Here is a 23,456-nt window from a genome sequence, read left to right as displayed (position 1 = left end):
TTGCTTAAGCAAAGACACACAGTGCTATCTGCAACACAACCATCCCTCCCAGCCTCCAGCTGCCCTCTTGGAGAGGCTTGGCTCTTACTTTCAACCAGAGCAGCATGTCTTAGATACACTAAGGTGCCCCTAACACCCAAGATACTTGTTTCAGCAGATAGCCCCACAGTCTCTTTAACTGCACAGGGTTAACGGCATTAACCCTGTGCAGTTCCTGTCCTTTTGAGATGCCTTTGAGTCCTAGGGGATATACATTATAAAACATACACAAAAATAGAAATTAAAAAAAGGATGAAATTAAAGAAACACTTCAAAAAACATATTTAGTTTATTTATCCATGGTACAAAAGAAATATTATCTTCCTGCACCCCAAAGATTGTCTTGTGTGGCATCTAAAGCATGAGCACTCTACTCTGGACAGCGCTTTCTTAGACCTCACAGCCAATGCCAACACTGATCCACCTCTGTGTTCATGTTTACAGGTGATACCTCTAGAGAAACCAGCTAACCGAAAAGAAGTTCAGTAGTAAACTAATCCCTGGTGTAACAGACCGTACTGTGGAGAAACAGAGGACTGGTCACAGAGGACGCATAATTACATTTACAGACATAAACCATGACCAGGAACTCCAATAAACTAGTTCCATAGTATCTTTATCCACTGCTTATTAACAGTGCATAGTTTGATACCAGACAGTAGGTGTTGCTCATTTAAGCAACTAAGAAAATAACACATTTTCTAGTACAACAAAGACTCTGATACTTCAGAGTTAGTTATATCAGGACGGCAGAGTTTTGACTGAACACCAAAACTACAGGTTTACTCCAGTGTTGTGCTTCTCCAGAGCCCCCAAGCATTATAGAGACATTGTCGAGTTAGGGTCACAGTCCACAAGTTTAATGATTTGCATCCAATAAATTCCATAAACAGGCAATAAACGTATCCTTTAAGGAATCTTCTCTGATGTTAAGACCTGAGAAGCACGGCAGCGAGCCTAAAAATAGGTGAGGAGAGAGGGAAAGAGAATAATTTAATGAACAAAACCACCACTTTAGACAGCTTTTTCCAAATTAGTAGTGTAGTAAGCTTAATGAGTATAAGGGCTTATATTTCATTTTAATTAAATGGGAGGTTTCAAGATAACATTTTAAACAACTGATATTTTTAAATATAAATCAAATCTTTGAAAAGAAGAAATAAAAAAGTACCATACTAAAGACAACAAACCCACCCCTTCCCAATCCCAAATGACACTTCTTTTTACTGTGTCTTGAATTTTAAAGCTTTTGTCAGTAGCAGGAGAGGACAGCCACATTTCACTAATATTTCTGACATGTTCAGGGCCAGAAAACTCTTAAGATAATACCTCATTTCAACATACATATGTTAAATACAGTTGAGCAAGTAATTCAGTCACCAGTTATTTAACAGCTTAAATGAAAGTCTGTCCTGAAGTTTGAATGTAAGGCACCACAGAATTGGAACAGGGGTCTTCAGAATCAATTTGTTAGTATAGGGAAGAGAAAGCTTAAGAAACAAAAACTACATCTGACAATCAGCTGAAAACTTCTAAGGTCTTAAAAAAGCTAAAATGCCCAAAGCCAAACACATGGAAAGGGTTTATAAAAATTCCAACAACTCAAACTTTTAAGTTTCTCAGACGTGTGTTTTAAATATATGAAGTTCTAAATACTTGTAGAATGCACTAGTTGTAGTGTCCAAGCTGAGGAGACATTGGATGGTTAGGTCTCAGTCTCTGTGCACCTTGTTCTTCAACTATCAAAGGCTGATAGACAATATCAAAATCGCAATAAAAACCTCTGAACACATTTTGCACTATGAATCTTTGTAAGTAACTTCCATGGTCACTATTAGTTATTTAGGAGAAAACATTATAAGAAAATGAAAAGTTAAAAAAAGCACCTAATTTACATCCACAAACAGCTGCAAGCTTCATACAAGATTTAGAAGTTGTCAGGTGCAGCAAGGTGGCATTCATATATATTCAAAACCTTTTTAGTTTTGATATCCTGGGATTATATAAGCAGAAAGTAGCAGAGAACAAGAACAGGGAAAGTGAAGAAATGAAAAAAATCCACCATGCAACCATATATGAATGTGCATTTGAGCGTTAAAGAAGAACTGCAGATTGTCTTAAATGTTCTTAGACTGAAACTATTTTCTTTAATACATACAGCTTTCTCTTCCAAAGACAGCACCCCATCTACAGCCACTATCTGGTACTGCTTTTCTTTTAGGCTACCCATAAATTTCCGAAGTAGTTTGAGATTAGTTCCATCACTGTTCTGTTTCAGCAGTTTCTGCATTTCTTGGGAAGAACATCCTGGGTCAAACAGTAGCAAACATAAGCTTTTGTTTTTCTTCTCTTCTATTCCAACAACAGTACGACTATGACCTAATATCAAAATAGAGTTTCAGTATTTTAAAAACATATAAATCCCATTTACTTCCTTGTAGCACACTACTGATTTTCAGATCAAGGAAGGCATTACTTTTTAATTAAATTTAATAATAGTTATAAGTAAAGAGTACATGTCAAAAAGTTGAAATCCCAATCACATTCAGTTCTTCCATTCAATAAAAATACAAACTTTAATGTTGCTCTCGCTAAACACAAAATAAAGCCATGCCTTCAATTCAATGAGGAAGGATTACAAAATGCTGCTCTGAATTACAGCAGATATCAAGAGAAATAGAGAATAGTAAGAAACTAGCATATAGAGATACTGACCTTGATGCTGCAAGTAGATGGGTGGTTTGGAAGTACACACCACCTTTGCGCCACCTCCATTATCTGTAGAATAGTAATGCAAAACCCACTCAAATAAACGAGGGTGTGTACCCATAGGACCAGTTGGTTTGTGAAAGTCAATGATTTGGCATCTACAAAACACAGAGAACAAAAACAACAATAAAATTTCAAGCGGGTTGTTTGTTAAAAAAAAAAAATTCACCTCTCCTCCCTTCCTCTGGCACCAAGAATATTTTATAAATACAGCAATTCAAGGCATCAAGTGGTCCTTACCACCTTTTTTTTAATACAGGAGTAGGGGACACGTAATTACAAGGCAATGCAATATATACTGTTGCAAACTGGAAAATTTACTACATAACAAAGCAATGTTCTTCTCTGTTCTGTCCAACAAGACGTTGTGAAGCTTGCAAAAATTAATGTTCGATTTTTTTGTACGTGATACACATAGAGAATCCAATTAAAAGATATAGAAAGCAGCTGAAATTCAGATTCTTCTTGAGAAGAGACTTTTCGAGAAATTAAGCTTTCAAACACTGTTTGAATTTATGCATATGTGGCATAATTTTGCACCAAGTGTCAATGATATAAGCAGTTAGTGGGTTTATGTGCCTCCATAAGTAGTTATACAGTTTCATGCTGCACTAAATCAGATCTGTTTACAGACTGGTTAAAGTCACTAAGGTAGCTTTGTCATTACGCACACGAATTCTAACCTTTAAAGGTCTAGCACTTAAATCAACACTTAAAAATAATAACAAAAAACAATATTTACTTAATCCTGAGACTGGTTAACAGTGAATAAATTTCACATGCTCCTATCCATGCTTTGGAGCCATGTAATCTGTTGTTGAAGTGAGATGCCCCATGAGGATCAAAACCTTCTCTCCAGGCATCTTCAATCATGGACTGAATCTTTGGTATACTAGGAATTAGTGTAGTATCTGCAACAGAAAAGCTTTTGAATTGTTGTTACGGTTATTGAAATAGTCTATTAATTAAAAATATTCAGCTTCTTTTATAAGAGGCAGTTGATGTTACAAAGATTCATTTACATTGTACGACTTGCTGTGTAAATTAAAAGGCAAAACATGAATCAGCAGGCTGTCATCCCAGGTATGTGAAACAAACCGCATTTTGTTTAATACCTGTCAAGCAGTCTCTATACAAACTGTTCTGCAACAGTGAGGAGAGGAGCATTTGGAAGTTCCTGTACCCACAACCCCAGCCTCTGTCGCCCAAGGATGAGTGGAAGTGATCTACTCCTGCTGAAAGCCATACATGCCTCACATCTTTGTTCTCATTCTGATAGTATTTGCACAATGCTTCAATGACTCCTAAAAGAAGATAAAATATAAAGTTTATCTGTAAAATGAACTACGAAATTTGCCAGAAGATTCTTTGTCCAACTTGGAAAATATACATATTAATACAATTTAATACTTCTAAATGACCCTATGTTACATTTGGAACCCAAATCACAAAACCAGTGGACATTGCACCTACTTAATTTCAATGGTCTTTATTTTGATGAATTTATGTACTATGAAGCTTTCAAAATGAAATCTATTTTTTCATTGTTGCTACACAATTTTAAATTAAACAGCTTGGACTACATTATAAACTGTGATAGTCACAGGAACTATTACAATGATACAGAAAAAGTATGTCACCAATAAAGTATTCCTATGCCCCTGCCACCCCCAGTACAACATCCTCCTAAAAACATGGTGACACTTTTTATTCCCCACAACTTATTTTTCCAGGAGAAACAAAGAGGGAAAAAAAAAGGGAATGGCACAGAACTTGAGAATTACTGTAAATATTTTAAAATAATCCACTTGTAGGATATTCCAAATCCTCCTTTGTTACATGAAAGAACATACTTGGGAATGCTCTCTTCAATCTGTGTATGTAAATTCTCAAAAGCCCTTTTTTGCCATGCTATTGTGAAGACAATTATTCCATAGTCATCATAGATTATTTTCTGAATACCTCTCTGAAATCCAAATCAGTACCAAGAATGAAAACTTTAAATGTGTCATTTCCATGCAATATATTTAAGAGAAGAAATTTTATTTCACCTGTCAAGAACCAAATGGATATTTTGTGAGCTATTGCCATTAGCAATAAGCTAAAAGACCTTTGAACTGTGGTCTTGGAAAGGAAAGACAATGGACTCTTTTAAAAAGGACACAGAAATCCACCTGCATTGTATTTTTTTACCAACTACAAAACATCTAAAAGAGGACGTATCAAGTAGATGTCTATTCCTCCCAGTCCTCTCCTGGACTTTGTAATCAGATGTGTAATCAGGACACTGTGCTTACCTGCAACAAGCTTGCATGATATTACAATTAATTGAAACACAAGATAAAAAGCTACTGTAAATTTGAAATGCTACACTAGATTAGGAACCAATGAGTACTAAGTAGCAAACAAGCATACAGTCAAGGGCAACCAACTTGTAATAAAACAGTCACATCTTTTGATACATACTGTATTTGTGGCCTTAACCAGACATCTTGGTCCCAAGGTTCCATGGGAAAAAAAAAAAAAGAAAGGAAAAAAAAAGAGGCAAAAAAGCCTACAGTTTAGAATACAAATTAGAAATAAACTAAACCAGTAAGGAAATTAAAACTTAATGTATTTATTTAGTCCTCACCAGGACTACAATGGTATAGATTGATCTAGAAAATAAGAATTAGAACTAGGATGCAACCAATACTAAACAATCAATTACATGTTTTGTTGAAGGCCACTTTGGTCACTACAACTTAAGTCTAGAAAATAAAGTCTTAGTTGTATAATTTCAGCGTTTTTACCTGAGGTCTTTGTTTTCCCGTCATCTATACCAAAAGCCAAACTTTCCATCATGTCAGCTTTTCTCTTGTGATATTCAAAGGGCTGCATCCTTCCTCTATCAACTTCTCTTTCCATATTCTTTAGAAATTGCTGCTTGTAGCCACCAGAATTATCCAAGCCATACTGTCTCTGTTAGGGATGGAATGTGCATGATTTAAATCACAATTTTAAAATTCACCTGTTGTGCATGCAGCTTTTCAAAATCACTGTCACTAACTTTGAAAAACAGACATAAAAACTTCAGAATTACAATTATTTTAGAGCTGAAGGCCAAGCTTCATTCCTGAATACGAGCATGGGTCTACGAAAGCCACACCTGGAAGAGCATGTACATTCCTCTGCTCCCTCTTGGTAGAGCCACTGGCACAGAGGCAGTCTGGCAAGGAGGTAGTGAGAGTGGGAATTGAGTTACCGGGCTGTGAGGTGGGAGGCAGAGGGAAGCAGGACCTAGAGCAGGTGATGATATTCTGGAATAGGACAGCCAGGATGCTCAGGGCCTTTGGCTCTCTGACAGGGAACATGCTCCATGCTGCACAGCAAGGCAGAGCACTAGAGCTGGGTGGAGCATAGGCAGCAGGTGCGCTGGTGAGAGCAGTGTGGCATGCACAGGGAGCACCCAGCCCCATCTTAAGCCAGCACCACTCAAAGCAGTAAAGCTAAAGTGCAGCACCTGTGCCAGAATCAGAGTTTCTAAAAGCATGCATTTGCTTCCAACCCACTCCTGGACCATCACCTCAACACAGACTGGTGACTTGCACAGGTCTGACTTGGTTTGGCCATTTCAGGACATTACAATTCCAAGATACTCAGTTTCTAATGGCACAACTGTTGTTAAGTTTACCATTTAGAAACAATAGTGTACCTGCAGCTTTTTAAATTCTTCCCTCTCTCGCTTCTCTTCTTCTGATCTCTGCCATTTATCTTCTTCAGTCTGGAGCTGCTGAGCCAGTTCTAAATCTGTTATATGTCCACCTATCCCAGAATAACATTCCAAAGAGAGGTGACTTGATCAGAAGGTTAATAATGCTTTGATGGATCACTTATTTAAGTTTTAAAGACTCATTTCTAAGCAGACATATGTAAACGCAACTAGGCATTAATTTCGGGAAATGCATCCTAAATTATTTTGACCTATTAGCAACAAACACTGAACAGCAATGACTGCATTCAGTCTGCTAAGACTTAGACTCTTGACTTGGACAGAGTTTATGCAGTTACTGGAGCAATTACTTGGCAAATAATGTATGTACCTCTACCACTAAGGAGACAGCTTTTGTTTATTATGTTTCACTTCATTGTTAGCAAGAAGTCCCAGTTTCTTGAATACCAATCACACACTTACTTAGCTTCTAGAACCATTGCCAGCAGTCTTATAAGGAAGTGACAAAACCAAATTTAGGATCAGAGAACTGGACAGGGAATCTCTAGCATTTTATTAGCCATGTTAATAAGTAAAATTCATTTTGATTCCTTTACTTTAACAATATGACTAGTGAATCAGCACAACCATTTACAGAAAAGAATCGAGGAAAAAAGTTTTCATAAGCTATAAATTTTCAGCAGAACGTACCACTGTAAATTTGATTTATAAAAACCTTCTACAGAGCTAGAAAAAGAAATATATAATACTGCTGTCTTTAAAATATTTTTGCTTTAAGTTTTACTTTTGGCTAATATGCAGTTCATTTACTCAACAAACATGCATAGACAAAGATTTCTTTTAGCATGTGCAATTAAGTAGAGCACTTGGGCAAGTGACAGGACCTGCTATTAACTATGTTAACTTCATAATATATGTGTCTCATTCTCTTTTTAAATACAGAAATATTTATATGAAATTTTGCATGAGATTCTATTCTCCAACATGCAAATACTTGTAAATGCTTTCAAGTATTATCAAGCCCGTATCCTTTCAGGTACCTTCTGAAAAGCTGTGTTCCTCTAAGTGCAAATTCACATGTTCTTCAAGAATCTGAATGTCTGTACAGGTAAGACCGCACATAGGACATTCATATAGCTGTTCACCATTTCCAGTGTCTGAAAAAAAATGCAGTTCCTTGATTAATGCAATTCCTGGGTTTTTTTGTGAGAATCACCCCCCTAACTGATATATAGTCTACACATTACCATTGAAATTCTCCAGTGAAAGGCAGCAAATTCTAAACAGCTGTTACTCTCTTAACCACTTAAGAATTTGTATCTAAGTACATGACAATTTGAAGACATTTCTTCCTTCTTTCCATTACATTTTACCCCATTTAACCTACAGATCATAATTTGCTATGATATTTGTATTAAAAAATGCTTAGTCTTAAATATCAAACCACTAATAAAAAGATCTGTTCTGTTAACAGAACACTTGCTTACAAAAACTTAATATTCATCTGATAACATTTGATGGGCTGAAAGAATAAAATAAAATGTGCTGTCATTTTTACTTTGTTGGTCTTCCTGCATCTCCTTAAATAAAAATTCTTTCTGCAGTTTTAGTAGTATTACTGAGAGTACCACATAGGATAAGTAAAGTTCAAATGGATTTCTGGAGATCGTCTAGTCCCTCATAGCAGAGTCAAATTTAAACAGGTTAAGTTACATGGGTCTTTTCCAGTCAGTTTTTAAATTTCAAGGATGGATACTCCACACGTTCCCCAAGCAACATATTGCAGTGTTTGACCACTCTCACAGTAAAAAAATAAGTGTTCTTGCATTTAAATGGCATTCTTTTGACTTTTTGATTTGTGGCCACTGCCTGTTGTCCTATTACCAAGATCCACATTCGAATGCCCGACTCCATCTTTACTGCTCTCCTTTTGAGTCCCTAGATTTTACTTGCACCTTCCTAGGCTCACGAAACACAAGAATTAATATTCTGTGGTAGCTGTTTCTGGAAAGCATTTGTCCAGGCTAAATATTCATGATGGGCTGGAAGGAAACTTGGTGGTATAGTAACCTAAATTCACCAGGAGCATTTTACATAACCCTGCAAACATAGAGTTTTCTTAAACATACTATGTACATAAAAAACCAAAACACCCATAATAAAACCACTTTAAAGCAGAAATTGCCACGCGGGCAACTTAGTTATTTATTTAAGTTTCACATTATTTGCACCCATAGAAGAAAGATGTTCTTCAATGCTAAGACTTGGGGGTTTTTTTGGTTAAAAATAACATTTTAATCACAGATCATACAGTGAGGTTAATTATACTGCCACATTCTGCATCCTAATCATCTGTAATGGGTTTCTGTGGCTAAGTTTGGCTAGTGGGGGGAGCTACAGGGGTGGCTTCTGTTAGAAGTTGCTAGAAGCTTCACCTGTCTTATGGAGCCAATGCCAGCCAGCTCCAGAACAGGCTTCCTCCTGCTGGCCAAGGCCAAGCCAACTAAGAGTGACAGTAATGCCTCCGTTATAACATATTTAAGAACAGAAAGGTATTGCACAGCAAAAATTCCAGGCAGGGAAGAGCAGAGTGAGAACATGGGAACAACAGTGCAGACACCAAGGTCAATGCAGAAGGAGGGGGAGGAGAGCTCCAGGTGCTGGAGCTGAGGCCCCTGCAGCCCATGGAGGACCATCGGGGTACAGAGACCCACCTGCAGCCCATGGAGAAGCCCATGCTGGAGCAGGTGGATATCCAAAGGAGGCTGTGACCCCGTGGCAGGCCCAAGATGGAGTAGGGTCCTGCCAGCTACCTGAGAGGAGAGGGAAGCTCACGTTGGAGTAGGTTTTTGCTGGGTAGGACTTGTGGCCTCTGTGGGGGACCCACACCAGTACAGCTCATTCTTGAAGGACTGCACCCTATGGAGAAGTGACTCACAGGACAGCAGTTTGGGAAGAACTCTTGCCTGTGGGATGAACTCATGTTGGAGAGGTCCATCAAGGACTATCTCCTATGGGAGGGACCCTACAGGAGCAGGGGAAGGACTCCTCTGAGGAGCAGAGGGCACAAAAACTGACCATAACCCCCATTCTCCATCCCCCTGCACTGCTGTGGGGAAGGAAGAGAACATGGAAAGAAGGAGGGGTGCAGGGAAGGCGTTTTTAAGATTATTTTACTTCTCATTCTTTTGCTCTGACCCTGTTAGCAATAAATTCAATTAATATCCCCACTTTGAGTCTGTTTTGCCCCTGATAGTGATCAGTAAGTGACCTCTCCCAGCTCTTATCTTGCCTCATGAATCCTTCGTGGTTTTTTTTTCCTCTCCTCTGTCCAGTTGAAGAGGGCAGCGAGAGAGCAGCTGTAGTGAGTACCTGGTGTCCAGCCAGGGTCAAGCTCCTACATTATCATTTTTTAATCTTTTCAGTATATACAGTTAGTTTCATCACGAATATTAGTCTTCTAAGGGAATTACCCACTAGCAAAGATGCTATCGGTAAGTTTCTGAAATAGCTACCAGCAACTTGGACAGTGAGTCAAAATAAAATTCTGATCATGACTAAAATAAAATAACAGTATTTAAATATGCAACTATTTCCCTTAATCCAACTTTATCCTCGACAATATCTCTGTCCAAACCAATATTTAGCACTTCAGAATACTTCGGTGCTGGATCTTTTCCAAGCCTCTACTTCAAAGTCAAAAATTTCCTTTCCCTAACACCTAATGCAACCACTTTATGGGATCCCGTCAAAGACGACTCTTAAAGAGGCAAAGCCAAACCTTTGCAACCAAATATATGCCAAATACATAAAAAAACCCCTCCCCACCACACAAGAGGTTTACGATTTCCTTTCACTGACACGGCGTACTGGGATCATACAACACCCTGCGGGCTCGCCTGCACTGGCACTTGAAGTTCAGCTCCGGAGCAGATCTTTCAAGTGACACCCCTCCCGCCTTCAGTCACTCACTTCCCCTTTCCAAGGGACTTTTCCCCACCGCCCTCAGTCGCTGCCCCGTGTTTACACCCGGAGGCGGCCTCGGAGCTCTCTGCGATGGGACCACAGAGGAGGAGGCACTCAGGGAGCATCCTAGTGCGATGCGCTCATCCCGGGCCGGTTCCCCGCTCCCCGACCCCCGCGGGGAGAACGCCCCTCCCTCACCGCCGCTCACCCGTGCCTGGGGCGCCCAGCAGGTGCCCGTGCCGCTCCCGGACGTGCTCTTCCAGCTCCCGCCCCGCCGCCTCCCCGCAGAACGGACACTCGAGCGGTGTCCCAGGGCGGGAGGAGCCCGGAGGCCCCGACTCCGGGTGGGCCTTCTCCAAATGCCGGCGGAGCTCGTCGCAGCCCGGGGCGGCGGCGGCGAGGCAGAGCGGGCAGCGGGGCTGGCGGCGGCATAAGGATAGGCGCCGCCGCGCCGCCGCCTCCGCGGGCAGCGCCTGCCCGCACACGTCGCACAGCACCATCGCGCCCGCACAGACACCGCGAACACCGCGCGCCGGCCGCCTCCCAGTGTGTCCAATCTAATCTAGTCCAGTGCAGCTCCGCCCCGCCCCGCCCCGCCCCGCCTTACCCTACTCTACCCTGCCCTGCCCGCGAGCGCTCTTCCCGCTAGGAAGTTCCGTTTCCCGAGCCGGGGCGGGCGCGTGCCGCGCAGAGCCTGCCGGGAGCCGCGGGCCCCGCCCCCTAGCCAGTGCGGCGCGCGGCGGGGCGGCGGCCGCCATCTTGGCCTGGGGTACGCTGCCGGCGCCGAGCGTTCCGGGACGGGGAGCTCTCGCTTGGAGGGCGGTGGGCGCCTGGCGGCTCCGCTACGATGGGTAAGGGCGGAACAGCGCTAAGAGCCGGCGGGCAGGGGCAGGAGAGGCTGCACCGCTTGCGGGGCGGGGCGGCGTGGCGTTGCGTGGCGTGGCATGGCATGCCCGGTGCAGCCGGGCTCCGCGGCGGAGGCCGGTCTCTTTCTGGCTCTGGCTGGGCATTGCCCGCACGGCAGCTCGGCCGGGACTGGGACGGGGACGGGGTCGTCACGCGCTGTTCTCCGCTTGTTCAGTCAAGAGGGCTCTGCCGTCATCCCGCTTCCCCGCCCTGCTGCTGATGGAGGGGACTTTCCCACCCTTTCTGGGGACGCGGGTGAAGAGACTCGCTACTCGCTGTGTGTGGCCGAGGTGTGTGTGGGGGGGTGTCCGTCCCCTCAGACTGACAGGTCAACCCTGGTGGTCTCGGACTGGTCAGTCCTGGCGATCTGGGCCGGTGCGAAGCCCGTGGGCAGCGTCCGACCGGGGAGGGGGTGGCGGTGCAGCGGGGCGCGGTGTTCCGGCAGCCTTGTGGAGGCAGGAGGGGGAAAAAAAAGTAGCATGATTGGTCTTAGTCTAGGCACAGCAGGTGGGCGAGATGCAGGATATGGTGGGTGGAGGAATTTGGTGATAAAACGGGTGTAGTTTTGCAGCACAGAAGTGCAGGCTCTCTTGAATCTGGATGTCGAAGGTATGAAACCAGGGGCTGCCAGTCTTCTTGCCCTTATGATGTCTATACCAAAACCCCTGGGGGGAGAAAAGAAGCTATAAATTCGTAAGTTTTTCTTTTTGAAAACAGTTTTTATGAGACCTTCCTTCCCGCTGACCTTCTGTAACTCTTTTTAGAGCTGGTTACTGTGTTTCTTTGAATGTACACTTTGCTTGGCCTGACAGTTTTATCGGCACAACTGAATTAGCAAGGTGTGAATGATTGAGAAAGGGATTGTGTTCTAGGACTAGTTAAGCCCAGTAGCATTGTTGGAAAAGTTATCTTTTTAAATTATACCTCAAAGTTATGTGACTATTGCTAGAAATTTGCTTTAGACAGTGGCACACTTAGCATTGTGGTCCAGAGATGGCAGTAGTTTATGTAGGTTCTTGTGAAGCAAATATGTTTGGTGAAACAGGCAGCTGAGTCTTTGGGGTATCTAGTTGCTATCAGCCTAAGTCTGCAGTCTGTTTTCCTCTCGTAGCTTGTGTTTATTGCTCAGCAGTCCTTGGTGCTGCTGATATAAGAAAGACCCCAGACCAAACAAACAAAAAACCCAGAACTGAAATTATCTCAGCGTGGAAGTTGATGGAGAATGTGAGAGTATGCCTATCTGGGTGCTACTGACCCTTAAAATATTTTTCTGTGTAAGGTTTAGAAGGAAATGTAGCATAACCTTTAGATGCTGTTGTGTTTACGAGGTAGTGAAAGTAAAGAAACAATGCCATAAGATATTAAATGAAGCAATATAATTACTGTAGGTTTTCTTCTTGGTTTTGTCCTTATCAGTAATACATTTAGTGTCATCTTTATGAGAGGAGAAATGCAGATTTCTTTACTTGCTGACAGAATAAAAATTTAGCAACATAATATCTTTGCTTTTTGTTTTGCAGTTTGCTTTTAAGACCCATAATATCTTTTCACAGTAGCTTGTGCCCTTTAATGATGTATCTGGTCCTTGAGATGAACTTTAATCTGCAGTTTAGAAATGCCTATCTAGGTAAAGATTTTTCTGTGATTTCTACCTTAAAGATTTTTGTTGATGAACTGAGTATTGCAAGCAGATGCAGGAATATATAGCTGCTGCTCTTGTAGTACAAGAGATGACAGGTTTGTCTTGCGCGGTTTGGCCTTTTGGAGTAATTTTTCTTTTTTTTTTAATAGACAACATGGCAAGCCCAGGTAAAGATAACTTCAGAATGAAAAGCTACAAGAATAACGCACATAATCCCCAAGAAATGCGCAGGCGAAGAGAGGAGGAAGGAATCCAGCTTCGGAAACAGAAAAGAGAGGAGCAGGTAAGTATCTTGATGAGCTGTTAGTTGTTCAGTGCTTGTGAAGCTGTATTCAGATATGTAAAAGGACTTGAGCAGACTCATCCGGTGGAGTAGAATCCAGAGCTCCAAGTTGAATCTCTGTTTTCTTTGCAGTCTTGGGAAGCACCAGGCACATCTCAATAGCATCATAAAATAGTGAACAGAGGCCCTTTTAAGTCACTAGGACACACAGAGGAGAGACCTGTGACTTTAATCCTTAGTCTAGGTTTACACATGTGAGACTGGACTGAAAGAATACTCTTGTTTCCAGTAAGGATTTGAAACCTTGCATTCTCTTCCAGAGTGTGGGTCGAAGTTTTGCTGTTTGAAGGAGGAGGATTATTTTCATCTTTGATAACATACTGCAAATTGCCCAAGAGCTCTTCTACAGTAACTTAATAAAATGGCTACCAGTTAATGTCCCTGAATTTTTGTATAAACATTTGCAGTTGTCCTCACTTAGTGATCAGACTATGTGGAACAGTGTATAATTTAATAGTTTGTAGTAGTTCCTGATCCCAAAATGTTTAGTAGATTCTTGCCAGGAAGGTAAGGAATGTAGTATGTTTTTCTGGTCGGTCTAAAGTAGCTGAAATTGTCTCCCAAGACCTAAAGCATGTCCCAGGCACTTATCTACAGTCTACTCTGAGGTAGGAATGCTTACACATCTAGTGGGAAAGTGGTGCTACTGCATGGAAAAAGAATTTAAGTTATTTGGACCAGAAAAGTAAGAGTCAGAAGTGGTGTGATACTGGAGCATTTACCCGTGAATGGATAATAGTTCCTGCTGAAAGTTTTGTTTGTGTATTTTGTACTACACACTCTATAGATAAATTATGAAAATAATGTGTGTTTCCTCTCCTATGCTGACTGTTGTAACAATGAGACTACTGTTATGTTCTCCTTGATCCTAGTTTGTTGGACTGGTGTTTTGAAGCTCTTCCTGAAGTGGGAAGAACAAGTTTATGGAGGGAGATGAGACTGCTTTGGTTCAAGAAGAAATTATGAGTGGTAGATAGACCAAACAATAACAGTTTATACATCAAGAGCTTCTGCATCCTTGTTAAGTGCTAGAAAGAATGTCTTCTCTTCCAGAAGAAGAATGTTGTTTCTTCTTCCTTTGTGGGTTTAAATGGAGTTAAACCTTATTTACATTCAGATTCTGCAGTTGTTTTGTGTCCAGGATTATGCCCAATCAGAAGTGTGTTGAACAAGGGAGAGAATGCCTTGTTTTAGGTTAGTGTTTGAAATAGAGCTAGATGTAAACATGGAGTTGTTTCTGCAGTTTTGGAGATGTACAGCAGCAGAAAGCTAGGTCTGTAGACAAAACCATCAGGATTTAGTAGGTGGTTTCATTCTTATGCTTACAGGTGAAATCTTGGTCAATGGACTGAGATTCTATCATTTGTAGTTAAAGGTACCAACATAATATGCTTAGAATTGTTAATTACAGTAGCTGTAAGTGTAGTACTGGAATAAAGATAAAAATTTAGATTTGGCTTCTAGAAGAGAACAGGCCAATGTGAAGGTTTTGCTTGTATGCCAGAAAATGAAGAGGCGCTCATTAAACATAGCATATTAAATACTACAGTGCAGGTATGTATTTTGAGCATAGGCAGTGTGTGCAGCCAATTGTAAAGGAATTTTTGGATGCAGAGAATGTTTAATGTTACATAGTTTGAAGGTTCACCTCTGAAGCTCTGCTATTTTTCTCCAGCTATATTAAAATAATGTTTCTAGTTTAATGTTTCTGCAACTGTGTGTGAAATGCAGTTGAGGGGAGGAATGCAGTGTGCTGAAATAGAAACTTTGGCTATGCGTTGATGATTTTAGCCTATAAACTAAAAAAGGGGAAAGTAGCTTGTAGAGTAGTTTCCTGCTTAAAAATGAATGCTAATTATAAGGGATAAAAGAATCAAAATAAAAAGATCTGTATCATCTTTTTCTTGCATGTGGAAAAATTTATGGATCTTTGATAACTAATAAGAACTTCAGTTTTTAAATGTCTATCTGAAGTGTTCCTGTGCAGTTTGTCAAGATACAGATATAGTAGTGTTTTTCTCCTTTATGCTGTTTAAACTTTTGTGTAGGATTCCCTTTGCATGGATGAGTAGGAAGGTGAATAGTTAGAATTCTTTGACTGGTATTGGTGAAAGCATTTCTTCAGGTGTATGTCACCTTACCACTCTGCGGTAAGTTCTAACAGCTCCCAAAAATTTTTCCTTTGTTTAGCTGTTTAAACGCCGAAATGTTTCTCTGCCGGGAAATGAAGAATCTATGGTAGAAAGTCCTATTCAGGATCCTGATGTCAGCTCTACTGTACCTATTCCAGAGGTAAATACTTTAGAGTGTGTTTGGAATGTTGTCTATTAATGTACATAGTACTAGACATAAGAAATCTTCCTTGCGTTTTTAGGAAGAAGTTATTACAGTAGATATGGTACAGATGATTTTTTCAGATGATCCTGATCAACAACTCATAGCAACTCAGAAATTCAGAAAATTGCTATCTAAAGGTAGGGAAATATTGGCTGATTTTTCTATTTGCTTCTTTCTATCTTATTATGAATTATACTTCCAAGTCGGTTAACCTTTAGTTATGTTTAACTTTAAAATAGAGCTTTCAGAAACTTCTAGTTCTGTTTATAGAGAGACTGTGCCAAATCTGTTCCGACCTAATGGCTAAATACAGAAAGCTTCATTATTCTAATGCTAAGTCTTTCAGACAAAATAACAAAAACAAGGATGTTTTGATTGAGGTGTCCAGGGCAGTAACTAGCTGCACACTAATGTGTGTAATGGTTGCAGTGATTCAGTTGCTGATTCTCATTCTGTAATCAAGGGGAGAAAAATTACATGGCTGCCAAAGAACACTTGCAACTTGTTTTTGTTGGGACTGTAAGACATGCTGGTCTCAATTTAAACTGGTATTTGTTTTGCATGACAGGCAAAGGTGTGCTTGGTCATTTAAAATAGTATCTAATCATAATTGCTCTTCCACTGGCCTGAGCTATTGGTTGAAGGAACAGTGTTTTGTGTTATTAACATGTGAATGGATTGTAGTATGTGTTACCATTATTATACATAATAGGGTGTTTACTAAGTTGTAGCACTGTAGTGATGATCCTGCAGTCTTCTCAAGTCAAAAGAAGTAACTCCTTCATTTGAAAATAAAATGGTTGAATGAAATTATGATAAGAACTGCAGATCATATATGTTTCGTGTTATACTGAAAAAGTAATTTATTTGGTCTTTTTACACAGATAAGTTTGTTTTTATTCCCTAGAGCCTAATCCACCTATAGATGAAGTCATACAAAAACCAGGAGTAGTACAGAGATTTGTGAAGTTTCTAGAGAGGAGTGAGAATTACACTCTGCAAGTGAGTTTGGCTGGTACTGATTGGGGGTTTGGAATGGGATTTAGAAACCTTGCAAAAGAGCTTTGGAAAGCGCATGTTGTTCTGGTGGGGTTTTTTAATAACCACATTTGATTATTTTTAACCGCTAAAGCCATACATTTTAGTTATTGCTCCTAAAATTGTGACTTGACTCTTGTGAATTTCACAGTAGTCTTTAGAGTGATGTGTTCAGCTGCACAAATAGTTGGGTGTTGAAAACAGGTGTTCAAGAGGATTTGCAGAGTTGTATATTAAGCATCAGCACTGATGTTTTGCTTGTGTTGAATATTTTTCAGTACTTTTCAGATGAAATCTTAGAAAATAATAAAAAATAAAGAAAACTGAAAGACTTTGAAATAGAAAATCTTTGCAAAATATCTAATTAGCAGTAGGAGTAACTAGTTGTGTCTACTTGCCCATGGGAATGGTAGTTAGGCCTTGTGAACATTCGTACCAGAAGAATTAACTTAATATAGAGTAAACAAAAGAGGTTTTTACTAGTTAATAGTGATTTGAAGTCTTTCTTACAGTTAGTGCTGTAAGCCAAAACATAAAAATGATGGAGCTACTGAAGGTTCTTACTAAATAAAGATTTTGTCAATGCCAAGTATTTTACTGAATAGAAAGTACTCTAAAAGTAATTGCATTTCAGTGTCATAGGAAAAAATTTGGAAAATTAGCCTCTGTAGCTCTAATGTCAAACTGTATTTCATGAATTTAAATTTTACTGCTGAGTGTTTTAACATGGTCGTCTTTGTGCGCCTCAACAGTTCGAAGCAGCTTGGGCCTTGACAAACATAGCATCTGGAACTTTCTTACACACCAAAGTTGTAATTGAAACTGGAGCTGTTCCCATTTTTATTAAGTTGCTTAGTTCAGAACATGAAGATGTACAGGAGCAAGTAAGTGTTTTCTTGAGGGGTTTTATAATTCCTTAAAATTCCTCTATGAATGTCTTTTTTGGGGTGTGTGGGGTTAGAGAGGGTGCTATCAGTTGATCTGTCTCTAGAAAGATAAAAATGTACTGTCAGTGTATTTTTTCCCTCATGGATTTTTTTCTGTTCTATAACGTCTGCTGTAGAAAGTATAGATTACCTGTAAAAGTTGATTTGCAAGCATGTATAAATTCACTTGAATGCTTTGCTTTTTAAGGCAGTGTGGGCTCTTGGGAACATTGCTGGTGATAATGCAGAATGCAGAGACTTTGTTTTGAACTGTGGAATATTACCACCCCTCTTGGAGTAAGTATTGTAAACTAATACTGTAACTATAGCATACATGTATAGATAACTGTCAAATTCAACTTAAAATATACTTGAAAAGAATATAAGCTTTTTTCTAAATTGAGAATGCTGCTTTTTTTACTATATCGCTATGAATCTAGTGTTTTGGATTGTGCGAGATTCATGCATAGTTTTAATTAATTAGTCCATGACTGGAAGCTTTCCAATGTTTGCAAAAGGAGAGGAGTGTTATTTCACAGGTGTGAAATGTCTGTGTTGTGCAGAACTCTGTGTTGCCAGATTTCTGGATATATAGGCTGGAAGACATGATTTAATTCACACTTGTGTATTTCCAGCTGGCTGGGCAATAGGGTGGTTTCCCCACCTTTGTCTGGTAGCTCCAAGCTCCAGTCTTCCTATTTATCCATTTGCTTGTTGAGATGAGCTGAGAGAGTAGTTGTTACACGAGCTGTGTTCCACTAGAAGATTTGTCTTCATTAGGAGTATCATTCCAGCATTTACACAGGCTTACGATAGTATGAAAGGTAGCTTCATCACAGGGAAAAAAATTGCACAACACGAATTTTGTCCAGTTTATTACCTCTTAAAGTAATGAAATTGTAAAATTGCTTAAAATAGCAGAGAAGAGTGTGATTACCTTCATAAAGAGTTTAAAGGATTAACTGTTTTAGACGTTTTGGTCCACATCTGGAAGTCAACCTGATTTTTCAGATATTCAGTCTTTCATGTTCTGTTTGGCAAAAACAGTAAAGTGTTAATTTTTTTAGAAGGTCTTTGAAGTTCTGTCTAACTTTTTTATGGAATTATTTTTATTATTTATTGCATTCTCTGAGTGAAACTATCAAATTTCATTCAAGGGAGGGCCACATCTCCTAGCCCCTTCTAATCACCATCATCATCATCATCATCATCATGGCTAGGCTTCGCGGACGAAGATTTAGGAAGGCTCTATCCACATTCGTTACAAGCGCGCTGGTGGTGAGGCCAATATGAGATAGACATGTCCGATTGCAAAAGGCACAGCAGAAAGACTCCTTAGGTGGTACATTCTGCAAGGCACGATTCTTTCTGCGTTGTCTTTTCTCCTTGAGAGTGATCCTGTGTGCCCCTTCTAAAGACTCTCAGAAAAATTAGTTGAATGATTTTTCATTTGAGCAATGGTTTACTTTATGTGCGTATACTCTATATGCATATACAATGAGATGTCCCCACAACATAATCTGTTGAAATTCAGTTGATTTTAGGACTGTAAATGTAAGACTGCAGCCCGTAAGCTATGAAGAGAAATAAATTTAAACTAGTGCCCAGTAATAGGACTTCTCTTCCAGATTTGAGGTAGTGTTGGTAATAATAGACATGAAATTACTTAACTTTTTAATAAGAAATTACTGTTTTTATTATTGTTTCTCTTTCACAGGCTGTTGACAAATTCGAATCGTCTTACAACAACTAGAAATGCAGTCTGGGCTCTCTCAAATCTTTGTAGAGGAAAGAACCCACCTCCAGACTTCAGTAAGGTATAATAAAGTAGTAATTTTGAGAAATCAGAAAGCTAAAGAATACTTATGTTTGTAATATTTTATAACAAACAGAATCTTTGAATCTGGATATAGACTCCATTTTATGTTTTTAATGTCCTCACACAGTTTTGTCCGTCTGTTGTATCTGGGAAAAATCATCTACTTTGATACCTATCAAAAATAAAATCCCATCACCTAAAAACTTGAGACTATAGTTAGTCAAATGCAAATAGTCATTCACTAGTGTGAAATGATGGACAAATTATACATTCAGCACCAAACCCTTTGGGGCTGTATTTTCTCCAGAACTGTTTTAGAGGATATGAGTTATGATTGAAGCTTCTTTATTTTTTTTTTTGTTTATTTTATGACTGTGAGTGCACACTGCATGATTAAAATTTTGAGTTTTCTGCTCTGTCAGATGCAGTTAAATCAGAGTATGACGACAGGAGTGATTTGCCTGTGTGCTGTCCTCTTTTTATCTCTTCTCACTAGTATGTGCTTATAAAGACAGGATCGCTGTAGAGGATAGTAGGAGTTTTAGATTCTTATTTTCAATATGAAATTAATTCCTGGTAAGGTTAATGACGTGAAAAAACTGAACGTTGGATATGCTGGTAAAAGAGAGGTTAATTAATCGTTGGTCAGGAACAAGCTGACCTCATGAGTTAGTAATGGTACTTAATAATTCTTGAACAGATAATAACAGAAAGGGGGGATTTCTGATGTCAGTTAATCAATTACCTCACAATTGCTCTGCCTAAGTTAAATTTTTTAGTAGTGTTTTGTTCTGGTAGAGAAAAACCAACAAGATTTCTTGTGGCTTGAACATAAAACTTCAGAGCAAAAAGATGCCCTGTAGGCAGCTGCTGATAAGAATAGGTCCTTTGCTTTTTGGCCTTTGCAATAGCAGCAGTTGGACACATAATGGAGGCTGAATTTGCATAAGCCACGTAAAGTAAAAAATTAAGTTGTGCAAAGAATATGAAATTCCCAAGCTGTACAGCAGAAACCTGTCAGGTTCCAAATGGTGTTAAGATGGTCTAGTTTATTTGGCTTTGTCTGTGTGTATATTACTGGAGATAAGAGCAGAGGGTACAGCTGCAGGGAGAACTGAAATCAGACATTGCTTGTTTGATTGGTTTGGTGAGTGTTGGGTCCTCTGTGAACTACTCTAAGTTGGTTATTGCAAGTAACTGCCAGTACTCCTACAAAGACAGCAATAAAAAAAACTAATTTTATTTCTTTGGAATTCTGTTCTCTAAGTGATTAAAAAAACCATTAGTAATTCCTGATCACCTGTTTACCTGTAAAAGCAGATGTGTTTTGTTTAAGCTGAGCAATTATATACTTAATATAATATCTGTAAATAAATAGGCTGTGAATCAGAATTGATCCAATTTGCTGGTTTGAATTGAATATCTAGTTCAATCAGAAAGTGTTCCACCTAGGTCCTGATTCATTAAAGAGCTCGTGTACTTTGGCAGTAAATAGTTTTGCACATTTATGCCTTTGTAGAGTGTTCTCTGAAACTTGAAAAATACGGAACACCTAATTTTATGCAATATTTTCTTTAACCTAGGTTGCTCCTTGTTTAAATGTTTTATCAAGATTGTTGTTCAGCAGTGACCCAGACGTGTTAGCAGATGCTTGCTGGGCCCTCTCCTACCTTTCAGATGGTCCCAATGATAAAATTCAAGCTGTTATTGATTCTGGAGTGTGTCGAAGATTGGTAGAGCTGCTTATGTAAGTATTCTCTTCACCAAATAGATCTCTTACTGTTAATATTAAAATTGAGTTCTGTTTTCTCACCTCAAGTCTTTATTTTTGTGAGAAGCAATGAACGTGAATTCAGCCCAAAAGCTTTTAAGCTGCTCCTAGGTTGCTTGGCTTCTGGGATTATTCCTGAGACTGACAGTGAAAAAAAGTTTTCTTCACAGTATTCCTTTGTATTCTTTAAAATTTAATGCAGGATTTCATATACATATAGGAATAGAAGGGTGAAGACTGAAGACCAAACTTGAATTGGAAATTAATTTCATATCTTATTTTTGTTTTAATGTCACTGCTGTATTTTCCTTTCTAGGAGATATAATTGCAATATAGACAGTTCTTGGACTCAACAAAGTCCAGAGGCAGGCTTGAGCCACTTCTGAACTGTTCCAATATATTTGGTTTATTGTTCATTATTTTCCTTGAAAGGAAGACTAAATACCTGTGTTCACATGAGACTGCAGAGCGGGTCAGGGATAGTAGTTCCCAGCACTGACAGCTCAGCACAGTTCCCTGTGAAAAGCTCATTTGTATAGCTGTCAGAAGAGGTGAGCTTCTCTTCCATAGAAGCTCCAGGACAAGTAATTTCCTTCCCCCACACCTCAGGCAACTGAACATGGACTTGATGTGTACTGGCTTCTAGGATTATTGACCTACAAAAGGGGGGGGTTCACTTAACAAAGGGAGGCTATTAAGTTTTAGTATACACCAAATAACACCCCTTTTGTTTATGTGGATGTGGAATGATGTATGTTCCAGTCTTGTATTTAGTAACCCTTGAGCTTGGTGAAATGGATCTGCTGAGCTGATAGATTGCTCTAAGTTGTGTTGTTCCACAGAGGTGTCCTTTCTTTGAATCAGCAGTGCAGTTGTGGGCTTGCAGTAGTCAAAGTTGGCTAAACAAAGGGGAGGTGTAATAAGTAATGCAGTATTTTCTATAACTAAAAATTTAGCACCTGAAGGAAACCAGAGTTCACTGAAAATGCAAAATTATACTTTAACACTTGGTAATATTAAGTAATTTAATATTTATCTCCAGGCATAATGATTACAAGGTGGTATCCCCTGCATTAAGAGCAGTTGGAAATATTGTTACTGGGGATGATATCCAAACACAGGTAAGATTAGTTGATTAAAAAAAATTATTTGGCAAGACAGAATTTTGTAAAAATTGTGACAAAATACATGTCCAGTACAGATATCTGCATACGTCACTGAAAGAGGCTCTGTAGAAATCTATCGTTAATTTGACAATTTAGGCTGCTATTTTAAACATTAAATTAATGCAAGAATGAACTTTTTTTTTTTTTACAGCATTGTAGATAGTGGATTGCTTTGTTCCTGTATGGTACTTTGACTGTTGCTTCCCATTTTTTTTTCCCCTCTTTACTGGGGGTTCAGTTAGTTATTATGGTTCCCCTTTTTTCAGTCTTTAAAGGCAGTCAGAGTTTTCACTTGTAAGCAATTGTGATACACTATTTGTCTATGTGTTTGTATGCAGTAGTCTTACTGATGTAATTTGTTCTAATGATTTATTTTTTTTAATTTTAGGCAAAGTAATTGAGTTTGAAGCAAGGCAGAAAATATCAAGTCAGGTCATGCTTTAAAAAGAATGGTGTCCAAGATGCTGACAGAATTAGTGTAAAAGCAAAATAAGGAAAAAAGTTAATTACATAAGTTGTGAGCAAAATCCTCTCTTCTAGAGTTAAGAAATTACACAGAAAACCTTTGTCTCTTAAAAAGAAAAAACCACCAACAAATAACTACAAATTACTAGTACACTTCTCAGTTATTTTGAGTTACTCGTATTTTAGCCTTAAGCAGCCTTATTAAGTCTTTTGATCTGAATTTGACAGAAAGCAGATTCTTTGAAATTGCTGGATTGTCAGTTCACACACTTGAGCATTGAACACGTAAATTTTGCAGGATGTTGTCTATCATACTTTGTATAATATAAACATGTTGCAAAATCTTTTGAAGTCATCCCTAAAATACTTTTTTTTTAATATATATGTATATTGTGCAACCCAATTTTCAATTCTCAAATTATTTTAGGTGATTCTAAACTGCTCTGCATTACCCTGTCTCTTGCACTTGCTTAGTAGTCCCAAGGAATCCATCAGGAAAGAAGCGTGCTGGACCGTTTCTAATATAACTGCAGGAAACAGAGCTCAGATTCAGGTAA

The 23,456-nt window shown here is 39.2% G+C and overlaps 2 protein-coding genes across 5 annotated transcripts in view; one reads left to right on the top strand and one right to left on the bottom strand.

Annotated features, from left to right (window-relative positions):
- Window positions 1-313: 313 nt before the first annotated feature.
- ZUP1 (zinc finger containing ubiquitin peptidase 1) lies at window positions 314-11,083 on the bottom strand. 3 transcript variants are annotated; one of them, XM_064649703.1, is made up of 9 exons: window positions 10,695-11,083; window positions 7,561-7,677; window positions 6,503-6,612; window positions 5,601-5,769; window positions 3,924-4,112; window positions 3,551-3,719; window positions 2,755-2,906; window positions 2,198-2,418; window positions 314-996 (listed from the first exon to the last, which is right to left on the bottom strand). In XM_064649703.1, the coding sequence occupies exons 1-9, from the start codon at window positions 10,984-10,986 to the stop codon at window positions 949-951; spliced, it is 1,467 nt and encodes a 488-aa protein (XP_064505773.1). In that variant the 5' UTR covers window positions 10,987-11,083; the 3' UTR covers window positions 314-948. The 3 variants fall into 3 exon arrangements, with proteins under 3 accessions (XP_064505773.1, XP_064505774.1, XP_064505775.1); XM_064649704.1 differs by having other exon boundaries at window positions 2,198-2,346; window positions 10,695-11,080; XM_064649705.1 differs by lacking the exon at window positions 2,198-2,418 and having other exon boundaries at window positions 10,695-11,079.
- A 96-nt stretch (window positions 11,084-11,179) lies between these two features.
- KPNA5 (karyopherin subunit alpha 5) overlaps window positions 11,180-23,456 on the top strand; it is a 20,885-nt gene continuing 8,608 nt past the window's right edge. The window contains exons 1-11 of one of the 2 annotated variants that reach the window (XM_064649701.1): window positions 11,180-11,337; window positions 13,184-13,317; window positions 15,568-15,669; window positions 15,752-15,851; window positions 16,622-16,716; window positions 17,505-17,636; window positions 17,887-17,975; window positions 19,396-19,495; window positions 21,081-21,244; window positions 22,311-22,389; window positions 23,327-23,452. In XM_064649701.1, the coding sequence (XP_064505771.1) occupies window positions 11,334-11,337; window positions 13,184-13,317; window positions 15,568-15,669; window positions 15,752-15,851; window positions 16,622-16,716; window positions 17,505-17,636; window positions 17,887-17,975; window positions 19,396-19,495; window positions 21,081-21,244; window positions 22,311-22,389; window positions 23,327-23,452 (1,125 nt within the window). In that variant the 5' untranslated portion in view covers window positions 11,180-11,333. Of the gene's footprint in view, window positions 11,338-11,539; window positions 11,683-13,183; window positions 13,318-15,567; window positions 15,670-15,751; window positions 15,852-16,621; window positions 16,717-17,504; window positions 17,637-17,886; window positions 17,976-19,395; window positions 19,496-21,080; window positions 21,245-22,310; window positions 22,390-23,326; window positions 23,453-23,456 lie in introns of those variants that run through there. The other variant, XM_064649702.1, reaches the window with a different exon arrangement.

Source organism: Pseudopipra pipra, chromosome 3, assembly GCF_036250125.1.
Source record: "Pseudopipra pipra isolate bDixPip1 chromosome 3, bDixPip1.hap1, whole genome shotgun sequence".
Taxonomy (NCBI): domain Eukaryota; kingdom Metazoa; phylum Chordata; class Aves; order Passeriformes; family Pipridae; genus Pseudopipra; species Pseudopipra pipra.
This window is presented reverse-complemented; position numbering and strand designations above follow the sequence as displayed.